General features: G+C 35.5%; 1 protein-coding gene across 1 annotated transcript in view; it reads right to left on the reverse strand.

Moving 5' to 3' along the window:
* The window catches only part of CAMK1D (calcium/calmodulin dependent protein kinase ID), a 475,460-nt gene that overhangs the window by 70,972 nt on the left and 391,916 nt on the right, over positions 1-12,572 (reverse strand). Inside the window, exons 4-5 of the mRNA XM_074268635.1 lie at positions 7,565-7,703; positions 5,093-5,219 (exon numbers count right to left, since the gene is read on the reverse strand). Coding sequence (XP_074124736.1) covers positions 5,093-5,219; positions 7,565-7,703 — 266 coding nt within the window. The remainder of the gene's footprint in view (positions 1-5,092; positions 5,220-7,564; positions 7,704-12,572) is intronic.

Here is a 12,572-nt window from a genome sequence, read left to right on the forward strand (position 1 = left end):
TGATATTACACTCCAAGAGGGATAGCTCAACTGTTCATTTGTAAAAATGACATAAAAATCTTTGCAGATTTTTTTCATATTTTTCCTTTGTTTTTTAATCCTGGGTATAATTGCTCAGTTGGGCTTTTATAAAAATTAATTTATAAAATTATTTTTGCTCTCCATTGCTTCTTTTCTTTACAAGATCATATTGTTCATAAGCTACCATGATTTTCTCTGTAAATTTTTATTAATAAGCTTATAAATACACATGCTCTTTTACCACCACCTCTCCCTATTTGGTAAAGAGAGGTATTAATTAAGACATTCTTTAAGTTTTTTGGTCTTCATGTTCCAGGAATTGATTTATATTATTTAAATTTTTACATGCAATCATTAAATCAATATTGGTATCTTTTCTTTTATCTATTACCAATGAGCATAAAAATAGCATTTAATTCCTAGTGAAGGGGGAGTGAAACTGTATTCCCTTTAAAATTATCACTCAAACTGTGGTCCCTTTCACCCTCAGGCCCTCCTGGGAAAGCATATCTCCCTAGATAAGTTATCTTTTAGGGATGTCAGACCCTTTGATTCAATTAGAAATCTTGGTCAAATAGCACCCCTTTGAAGTGTTGTTAATACCAATTGGAGATCTGGGCCAGATACTGATAAGCATCTGGGCCTGGGAACTTTGGCTTTCCTTTCAACCTGAAATTTGAAGCCTCAAGACTCCTTTTTAAAGGGCAATTTCTGAACTCACTCTTTGCAGAAGGTCCAAAGCAGCTTGCTCTGCTTCTAGGATCCTGCCTGCTGAGAAGGCATTTTCTTCTCAGTGCCAGCCTCCATTTCATTAGGATTTTGCTACTAAAGAAGTCAGTGTCTTAGCAAAACTGGCTTCCTATCCAACAATAAATTTCCATTTTTGCCACCTAAAACTCTTCAGGTTTGTAAATTCTTCTACTTTGAACTTCCGCACCAAACAAAAGGGGATTTTTAACAACTCTCTGACTACCACTTACCTCATCACTAGGATTGTTGTGAAGATCAAATAAGATACTTGTAAAACATTTAGCATTATGGCTGGAACATTGTTGTTTTTGATCAGTTATTTTTCAGTCATGTCCAACACTTTGTGACTCCATCTGGGGTTTTCTTATCAAAGATACTGGTATGGTTTGCCAATTTCTTCTCCAATTCTTTTTACAGATGAGGAAACTGAGGCAAATAGAGTTAAGTGACTTGCCCAGAGTGAAATAGCCAATAAGTATCTGAAGCAAGATTTGAATTCAAGAAGATTTGTCTTCCTGACTTCAAAACTGGCTTTCTATCCACAGTACCACTTAATTGCCCTCCTGGCACATAGTAAGCACTATATAAATGCTAGCTATTCTTAATTGTAAAAAGTAAAAATTTACCTTAATTCTCTTCTTCATGTTCTAAGCATGGAATAGTAAACTTCCCCCAAACCATAAAGGGGGTAAATGCCTCTTTCATTTTCATATAACTCCTTCTGGATTCCAGGTGGGGATGAGGCTGTTCTGATAGAACACCACATACCTCAGTCCAGATTATGGATTGTCACAATGCTATTGTGACTTCTGACCAGTTCAGTCAGATAAGTCTGCTTCTGACTTAACCAGCTACATATCCACTGCCATGCGGCAGTGAAGGCACTGGAGGTACATGAATGTGATCTGGGGAAGTGTTTCTTCTTAGAAGAGGGGGAAATTTTCATTCTTAGATGTGTTACATGATTTAATGACATAGGAATGGAAGATCCTAGAAGGTAGGAACCATTTGTTCCTTAATCTAATATCTTGATCCCATTGTAGTGTTCAATAGAAATCTGTGTACTTTGTGAGTACTCAGCAAATTTAAATCAGATGATGATTAAATAGAACATTCATATTTCTCTCTGTCCTCCTTATTAACCCCCGCCAAAAAAAAATCCAGCATACTAGTTCTTTCCACTGTCTTCAGGGCACTGAGAATGGGAGCAGAATCCAAACATGGGTCCTTCCACTTCAGCGGCACCAAAGAGTGGATAGAAGAGTAAGAAAACCTTATGGTTTGATTATTTAGAATCTTGGAAGAGTTAAAATTATGGTCATAATCCCCCCGGTTCTTTAGTCAAAATAGAAAAAACCAAAAACTTACATGGAAAGAAATATCTTCAAGCATCCAAAAAATGATGCAACATAAAATCATAGATATTCTTTGTTAGACCTATTTGGTCATATTTTTAAAGATATAAAGGTGAAAACTGGATGGATGCACAATATTGCAAAATAGATTCATGGTCTGGATTGGATCATGTATGACAGCTTCACTGAAATAAAGAAATCCTGAAACATTTTCTGCCAATTATTCTTGAAATTATTTTATTGGTTACACTATTAAATAGAGAATAGTTTTTTCTTTTCCATGTAAACATCAAACCCTCTAGTGTTCTCAATCTACTTAGATCTCTATTGTTATAAATAACTAAAACATGATATGGATTTGTGCCAAAGACTTTGCAATAATCAATAAATGGAGGTTAAATTAAAAAAAAGGAAAAGAAAATCTATACTTGCAGAGTGACTGTACAACATGACTTAATAAGGTTTTCATTTTTTAATTGCTATGATTCAGTGTAGGTAGAATAAGCACTTCTCATTCCTTTTAGGAGCCTGGGGGATTAGATAACATTTCATTTTATTTCCTGCTTGCCACTGGTTTGTTCAGATCTCTCTCTGTTTTTCTCCCCCTCACACATACACCCCAAAGCCCTCATGATATCTCTGTTTTTCTCCCCCACACATACACCCTCTCCCCAAAGCCCTCATGATATAGCTACTTCTATTATCTTATTGTTCCAGATACAAATATGCCAAGAAGCAAAACAGATATTTCTTGGCTTACAGAGGAGCAGCCAGCAATAACTTTTATTAAATGATCAGTAGGGTTATTCCCTACATGTCATATCCAATACATACAATTGAGAAGAAAAGATCCCTTTTAAAAAGGAGAGAATAACTGGCTCTGCAGTGAACTGGGGGTTCAAATCCAGGCAATTGGTATCATCTCAATTTTGCCATTCCTATCTCTCTTCTGTTCCCCTTGCCTTTTTATTTTTTCCCTTTGTTCATTCTTTTCCTTCCTGTACTTCATTTCCTTTTCTTCCTTGTCTTCCATCCATTAAGTTTCAGCAACATAAAAAAAAATAATTGGATATGACATATGAAATGCCCCAAAGGGAAACATCAAAAACAACATCACTATGTGTCTGACACAGTCCAAGACTTTATTATATAAGGACTTGAATAATTGTTGTAGAGTGGGTAAAGCATTGGATTTGAAATCTGAAAACCCGTGAGTGAATCTTAGGTTTGCTATCTACATGTCACTGGATCTCTCTAGGCCTTAATTTCCTTGATAATAAAACAGAGATATGAATTGAGAAGACCTTTAAGATTTCTCTCAGCTCTAAAATTTCTTCAAGTGGAATCATCATCTCAATAAAATATATATATATATATATATATATATATATATATATATATTTTTTTTTTTTTTTTTAAGTTCAGAGGCCTTAGGTTCAAATCCCCCTGAGACCATGGGCAAAGTCACTTTACCTTGCTCATCTGAAACATGTAGACCTTGGATATAATCTATGATCCTATGAAGATTTCCAAATGGCTTTACATGTATTCCTTTGAAAGCCTCCACAGAATCATAGATTTTGAGATAAAAGAGACATTGGAGTCCATTAAGTCCAATGCCATTATGGCATTTATGGCATTATTAATTAATGGTGCAGGCAGCTAAGTGGTACAGTGGATAGATTGCAGAGCCTGGAGTCAGGAAGGCTTAATTTTAAATCCCACTTCAGACATTTCCTAGATGTGTGACCCTGGGCAAGTCATTTAACCTGATTTGTCTTAGTTTCCTCATCTGTAAAATGAGCTAGAGAAGGAAATGGCAAAGCACCTCAGTATTTTTTCCAAGACCACCTCAAAAAGGGTTGTGAAAAGTCCAAAAAAACTGAATAACAACAACTGCATATCTGATTTGATCACACACTATTGGAATAGGATAGATCTTGAGTTCATTTGATTCAATCCTCTCATTTTTCACATGGAGAAACCAAGGCATGAAGTAGGGAAATGAAATATTTAAGGTCATATTGGCAGCTAAGGGCAGAGATGAGCTGAGAAACCAAACCAAATCTCCAGCTTCTTTATATGTTATATTATCTGCTCTATACTTTCACCATGTTGTCCCTTGTAGCAACTGGACAACAAATATGAACTTATGTCAAGTCAATGGCATTTATGTCTACTGAGTGCTAAACATAAGGGCTATGTTTAATTATGGGTAACGAGAATGGCTAAATTCTAGGGATACAAAGGAAGGCAAAATAGGCCCTACTTTCAAGGGATTTGTGGTCTAGCATAGGAGACACCATGCAAACGACTCTTTCCAAACAAGATTTATAAATTGGCAATAATCTCGCAGGAAAAGAAGTAGCATTAAAGGGGATCAAGAAAGGCTTCTTGCAGGAAGCGGGGTATTACCTGGGACCTAGCCTTCAAGGTATAGAAGACAGCCAGTGAAAATGCCCAGAATTAGGAAATGATAGAATGTTTTGTATGAGGAACAGGAAGAAAGTCAGTGTTACCATAACATAGAGCCAAACTTCTTAAACTGTGGTTGTGAATTCCACATGAGGTTTTAATAACTAAATGTGGGAGTTGTGAAATTGTGATTTATTATCAGTGTATGTTTGATTTATATTCCTATTTTATATACCCAGGATCAAGTAAAAATTTCTCAGGGGAAAAGGGGTCATGATTGGAAAAAGTTTAAGGACTTATGGAGGAGAGTAACATGTACGAAGATTAGAAATGTTAGGACAGGTTAAGAACTTAAAAAAACATAGAATTTTATATTTGATCCTGGTGGTAATAGGTATCTACTGGCAATACCCCCCCCTAAAAAAAAACTGTGGTCTTTTTCTTCTGTCCCCCAAGTTGGTCACAAATTGGCTTTATATACTTAATGGGAATCATGAAATCACCAAACACACATATACATTCCTAGAATAATGACCCATGAGTCTACTCACCCACATATCCTGGAGTGCCACATGCTGTAGACATGACGTCTCCTTTACCTTCCATTTTGGACAACCCAAAGTCACTGATCATGATTTTGGAATCCTCATCTGGGCTGTAGTACAAAAGGTTTTCAGGCTAACATAGGGAAAGATGAAGAAAAATAAACATATTTTATACAACTGGGATAAATCTGACAGAAGACAATATCTAATATGTGAGGCCAAACATGGTAATCTCTTGCTCATAACAATTTAAGATTAAACAAGGCCATCAAATTATGAAATGTATAATGTGCTTGAAAACTAGATCTTTCTTTGGGTTGGCCTGTAGAATAAATAGAATTACGCATTTTTAGATAATACAGTGAGATAGGTAGATTAATTCAATTCCTTTGCTAGCTGAAAGGGGAATCATCAGACAATAAAATCATCTTTCAGTTGTATCTTTGTTTTTCAAATGGTGAGATCATGATAATTATCAGGAGGAAGAAGCATAATTAATTATCTGCCATCTGACACTATTTCTCTTTCCATCCCCAAGTGTTTTTTCTGCTTCTGGAGCTGCCACAGAGAGAGATGGGAAAGTGAGATTTATTAAGAGGTATAAGTGATGCTACCCATTCACACTAATATCAAAGGGAGCAACTTGTATAATCTGTACTTCAGAATGAACTTTCTAACATTCTTCTGGGCTGAATTAGATTTTCTTTCCTTTCATGATTTCCACAATGGTACCAGTCAGTGTTCTTTTTATTCATTGCTTTTGTTGATAAAAATTAGTCTGCTTTTTAGGTAGTAGATTCTAGGGAAGAATAAAATAATCCTGTGCAAATTACACATAATTGTTTGAGGCAGAGGGAAAGAAAGGGAGAATGTTATACCAGAAAAATTATCAGGGACTCAATGAAAAAAAAATGCTACTTTTCTTCTTACTCTCCCATTAAAATGAGAGCACCAGAAGGTATCTTTTGCAATGGCTGGAGCTTGGTTTGCTTTTAAGTGAATAAAACCCCTGGTCAATTCAATTTTCTAGATATTTTCCTAACCTGAGTTTACAAAGAAATCACCAGGAGGAAATGGATAAATACTTGCTTTCTTTGTCCACGTGTATTTTTAAAATAGGATAATTTCTACTTCCTAACAACTTTTTGGGAAATAAAAACCATGTAAAATGGGATTTTTTTTAAAGGCTGGAGAAGAAAAACATTGTTACCTCTTTTGTATGATTATAAACTTTGAATTTGGAATCAGGAAACAGACTGGTTTATTTCTCTTAGAAGTTTATGAACATTTCATAACCCACTCTTATCCTACTTCACAGAGGTCAAAAGCCTTTTTTTTTTTTTGAGATTACAAAGGGACTCTAAAATGGCAGTGTTCTACTTTCAGCAATTACATGCTGTGAGTTTGATGGTCTAAAAGCTTCTGTTCAATCCAATCCAAATTGGAAACACTTCCCTATAAGGGCAATGTGGGAGTAAAATACAATATATATCCCATACAGCCAATGTTTCTGTCTTTCTAAGAGGAAATAAATGTTACCCACCATGATATGGTCTATTATTCTCCTTAGAAATTATTTTAAATAAGTACCAATAATCAGCCCACTCACTGTACTCCTACATGGCTACTAACTTGGCTTTTAAAAGCTGCTTGCTGAACTTGGAAAACCCAATCTGATGGGAGGAAAATAAATACAGGCAAGGGATGGGTTTATTTAGTTCGGTGAAGGATTTAAGAAACCCTTGAAGGTGTGATAATCCTTCTGAATCCTAAGAAACCTAATGCTGTAACTAAGACACAAAAGGGGCATACTGCTGCAGCTAGTAAGGGAAGGATCTTGGATGGATAAAGAGAGACAGGAAGTTCCCTCATCAGCTGCTCCATATCTTAAATAAATCACAATTTTATATTCAGACCCTTAAACTGCTTAGTACTTAGCATGGTGCCTGGCACATTGTTTAATCACATCTGACTCTTGGAGACCCATGGACCATAGCACACCAATGTTAGGTGTGCCTGCATAAGATATTGAGGTGGCTTACCATTTCCTTCTCTAGTGGATTAAGGAAGTAGTGGTTAAATGACTTGCCCAGTGCCACACAGCAAGTAAGTGTCTGAGGTTAGGTCTTCCTGCCCACAGGTCTAGCATTCTATCCACTGAGCCACCCAGCTACTTGAGTAGATGCTTAATAAATGTGAAATGCTTTGTAGTGGTCTTAAAAATCTACAGACTATGGTGAACACCTACAATGTGAATATGTTAATTATGAGATAAGCAGTATGACATTTTACTACTTAGCCAATTAAGAGAATGGGAATTACATCCCATGAAACAGCAAGTGGTCTTAGTTTATAAACTTATAGATTTCATTCAGTTTATCACTACACTGAAAAAGTCTTCACCCTCCAGTGAGAGCCATTTCCTCTTACAATGGTAGTACAGAAGGGATGAGACATGCGAGGAAATGATGGTCTTACCTTGAGGTCCCTATGAACGATTCCCATCCTGTGGAGATAGTAGACTGCATCCAAGACCTGGCGGATTAGCGTACTGGCATCTTTTTCCGTATAAAATCCTTTCTCCACTATTCGGTCAAAAAGCTCCCCGCCGGATACACTGTAAAATACCACAGAGCACAAAGGCTACATGAGAGTTCCTGCTGATTTTTGCTGGAAATTGGGAAAAACATTCATATACGATCTAAGGATCATTTCCAAAGTGCCTCCGTTATTTCAGATCATTCTCCTATTGTGTCTGAGCTTTTATAGGTCAATGTTTCTGGGACACAGAGTGGATTTTCAAAGATGAAATAAAAGGAGTAAAAACTCAAATAGGTTCTGTGAATCAGTCCAACCTATAAGTTGTTGTCTTACCTTTTCCACTACCTTGTTTGAAGGACAAATCATATAGATGTAAAGCTATGAGAAATATGAGGATCTCTCATAATTCCAACAACTGATGAGAAAACATGTTATCCATTTCAGAGAGGTGAGGAATTGAGGGTTCAGGATGAGACATTTTGCGGAGGATACACATATGTGTGTATACATATATGTATATGAACATATGTATATTTTACTATAAAGAGAGAGATATCTATACACACATAGCCATTGAGGGAATTTGTTTTGTTTGACTGCATATTTGTTAGAAGAAATTTGCTTTTCTTTTTTCTTTAATGGGGTAGAGAAGTGCAAGGGAGAAAAAATAGGTTTCTATTAATTTTTTAAAAAAGAGAGTGGAGCAGGGATGCTACAAATGAGAGATGTTATACCTCTTTTAGATGAGGTAACTATTAATTTTACTTGACTGTTTTCCTTCATAAAAATGTTTTTAATGAGAACCTCTTGCAAATTTGGAGTAATCTAGAAATGTATATAATATAAAAACAAAACACAAAAAAAACAGAAAAAAATTCCACACATTATTAGTAAATGGCACAATCTTTTATAACTTCAAGCTTAATTGTACAGTAATAGTTCTCCCTGCTCCCTATTGTGTCTGCTATGCTATTGCCAAACTGCAGCATTTTCTATTTCTTGGCAAAGGGAGAAAGGGAACAATTTTATTGTTATTTTAAAAAATAACATCTACTCTATGCCAGGCACTATGCTGAATGCTTCAAGTATTATTTCATTTGATCTTCACAATCATCTTGGGAGGTCGATGCTATTATCCCCATTTTACAGTTCAGGAAAAATGAGATAGAGGGTAAGTGACTTGCCCAGGATCCCATGGCTAGTAAATATCTGAGGCTAAATTGGGAATGCAGATCTTCCCTACTCCAGGGCCCAGTCTTCTACCCATTGCACCACTAGCTGCATCTTAATAGACATGCTCATTGCTTTCCATAGTTTCGTTCATGCCCACTTTCTATGCTAAAGTATTCTTCTTACCCCTCAATCACATCCCTTCTCTTTTGAAATCTTGCCCATCTTTCTTTCTTTTTTTTTAGTTCAATTGACCTAAATTAAGTTTAAAAAGCATTTATTATTACTGGCTATATTCAAGACACAATGATAACAGCTGTATATACAAAGAAAAATCAAACTGTCCCCTCAAAGATAAACCACATACACCGATAAATAAATATATATACAAATAATTTTGATGGAGGAAATGGTCAATCTAAAGCACTTAGTAAGCACTTGCTACATGCCCATCACAGTGCTGGAAATAAAAACATCAAGTGTTGCTCTCAAGGAGACAAGATATACATATGGAAATGAGACAAAACTAAACTTTAATGGGTCTGGGGAATTGAAATTTTGCCCATCTTTAATGTCCAGCTCAAATGCTTCTTTCTTCATATACAGATTCTTTCAGTTAGACAATCTTTCTTTCCTTGACCTTCCATAATTCCTTTGTACCACTTAAAGAATCTTATGTTTGAGTTGTAAACTTGTTACTAGAGTATAAGTCCCATGAAGGCAGGGGCTTAAGTGCTTAATTAAGACTTTTAATTAAGTGAGGACTATTGGTGGAAATCAGGTGTGAACTGATCCAACCATTCCAGAGGGAAATTGGATTATGTCTAATGATCCATAAAACCATGCATACCCTTTGACTCAGCAATACCACTACTAGGTTTGTATCCCAAAGAGATGAGAAAAAAGGGGAGGGAATAAAGACCTATTTACACAAGAATATTTATAGCAACTCTTTTTATAGTGGCTAAGAATTGGAAACTGAGGGGATGCCCATCAACTATGGAATGGCATGGCAAAACAAGCTATGGCATATTATTGTAATGGAACATTATTATGGTATAAGAAATGACAAGCAGGATGATTTCAGAAAAACCTGGAAAAACTTAACACGAATTGATGCAGAGTAAAGTGAGAAGCAGAAGAACCCTATGCAGTAACAGCAATATTGTATGATGAATGACTTAGCTAATCTCAGTATTTATGATTATCTAAGACAATCCCAAAAGATTAATGATGAAACATGCTATCTGCCTCCAGAGAAAGAGCTGATACTGTGTGAATACAAACTAAAACATTCTATTAATTTTATTCCATTCTTTTGTTGTTGTTGCTGTCATTGTGTCGTCTTGTACAAAATGACTTATGTGGAAATATTTCATATGATTACACATAATGTATAACCTATAATACCACTTCAGGGAAAGGAAAGGGCAGGGAGGGAAGATTAGAATTTGGAACTCAAAATTTAAAGAAAAAGAGACTTCTAGGGGGAAGAGTCAAGATGGTGGAATGAAGCCAAGAAGCTGCTTAAGCTTTCCCAGTTTCCCTTGGAAAAAACATGAAACCAAGTCTCTGAACAGAGTCTAGGACCACAGAGCTCAAGAAGGGATGGAATGACTTTCTAGAACAAAATAGGTTGAAAAGACCAGTCTCACTGGGGTAGAAGGAGTGTGCAGCCCAGCTAACAACGGTGTCCAGGAAAGCCAGTACGAAGGTCTTAATCACAATGGATCAGCAACTGAAACCCTTGGTCTCAGTTCAGTAAAATAGTAGCAGAGAAGACAAGTGGGATAGCCTCTAATCTCAGCATGGAAGGCAAATTGCCAGCTGGGGAAACCAAGCTATCCCCAGCAGTGTGAGCAAGACACCAAACACAAGGGGCTCCCTACGCTCAAAACCAAGGCTCAAAGCTGCACAAGAAACTTGGAACAGTGTCCCATGTGTCTCAGAAGGCAGAGTTCAACTTTAAAAGTCACAAAATAGGAAAAAGAAAGAAAATGAGCAGGAAATAAAAAGGAACTTTGACTACTGCTACTACTATAGAGAGGAAAGACCAAAACACCAACTCACAAGAGGACAAAATATCTACACATGAAACTTCAAAGGATGATGGGAATTGATCTCAAGACCAAAAAGCCTTTTTGAAAGAATTCATAAAGGATTTTAAAAATCAAATAAGAGATGTAGAAGAAAAATTGGGAAATGAAATGAGAGGTATACAAGAGAGCATCAATAGCTTGAAAAAGGAAGAAAAACATTGAGTTGACTAACATAACATTTCCTTAAAAAATTAAATTGGGAGGGACAGCTAGGTGGTACAGTGGATAGAGCACCAGCCTTGAAGTCAGGAGGACCTGAGTTCAAATCTAGCCTCAGACACTTAATTTCTAGCTGTGTGACCTTAGGTAAGTCACTTGACCCCAATTGCCTCAGGGGGGAAAAAGTATAATTGGCCAAATGCAAAAAAATACCCTGAAGAAAAAATTATAAAAGTAGAATTAATCAAATGGATAAGGAGATACAAAAGCGAAGTGAAAAAAATCACATAAAAACTAGAACTGGGCAAATAGAAGCTAAGGATCCCATGAGACAACAAGAATCAATCAAACAAGCTAAAAAGAATGAAAAAATAGAAGAAAATAATAGCTCATTGGAAAAACAAATGACCTGGAAAATAGCTAAAGGAGAGACAATTAAAAAATCATTGGACTACCTGAAAGCCACAACCAAACAAAGGATCCTGAACAGGAAAAAAAAAAAACGAAAAAAAAAAACCAACTAAATATTAAAAATCCTTTAAACATGTAATTGGTAAAAATAAAATATTTTTTAAAAAATAAAGAGAGGGATAGAGGGATATTGAATAATAATGGTAAGAATGTATCTAAACATGCTTTTTGCATACTAAGAATTGAGGAAACTGTAAAATCTAAAGAGAAAGCAAATAATAACCATATGCTATGTATGTATTGAGAATGTCTTAGTAAATACAAATCAAAACCTGAATTTCTTTCAAACAGCTTAGCCACCTTGGATGAAGATAAAAAGATAGGAATACACTCATATTGTTGTCATTTTTAAAATCCATACTTTCCATGAAAAAAATGAAAGCAATTTCTTTGAGATGCTGAAGCTATAAAATTGCTTGTAAATAGTGTAAACTGGCTTAATAGATAAAATTAAAGATTTTTCGTAGGCATAACACAGTTAGAAAAAATTAATTGAATGCCTTTTCTGTAAGTCATTCTGTAAGTAAGAATTAATGGGTAATAAATAACACATGTAAATGCTGTTTTGAAAAATCTAAGAAAGTGAAATGATTGCTAGCATAAAAATATCCAGAGGCTGGAGACTTTCCCATTATCTGATCACTAGGTAGTTCAGTATATTGTCATTCTAAGCAATATTCTGAGTGGGTAATGAGATGAAATCACTTTCCATGGAATTTGGGTAATTGGGTAGGAGGCATGTTACTGTTGTGATAGAAATGATAAATGATTTAAAAAATGAAATGAAACTGAGAAAAGACGCAAAACAACTGTCCTTGCTACTGCATAGACTTTGGTTATTCGAAATGCTCACCCTCCAAAACAGAAATTCTTAATCTGGGATTATGCACCTTCCAAAAAGATGATGGATAGATTCCAGAGGGGTTTATGAACTTGGATTTGAAGAGGATTCATTTTTATTTTTATCATCTTCCAATTGAAATTTAGCATTTTCTTTAGTTACCTATTTTTTTTTAAATAAAAAAAAAAAACCTTAATAAAAACAC

This window comes from Sminthopsis crassicaudata, chromosome 5, assembly GCF_048593235.1.
Source record: "Sminthopsis crassicaudata isolate SCR6 chromosome 5, ASM4859323v1, whole genome shotgun sequence".
NCBI lineage: Eukaryota > Metazoa > Chordata > Mammalia > Dasyuromorphia > Dasyuridae > Sminthopsis > Sminthopsis crassicaudata.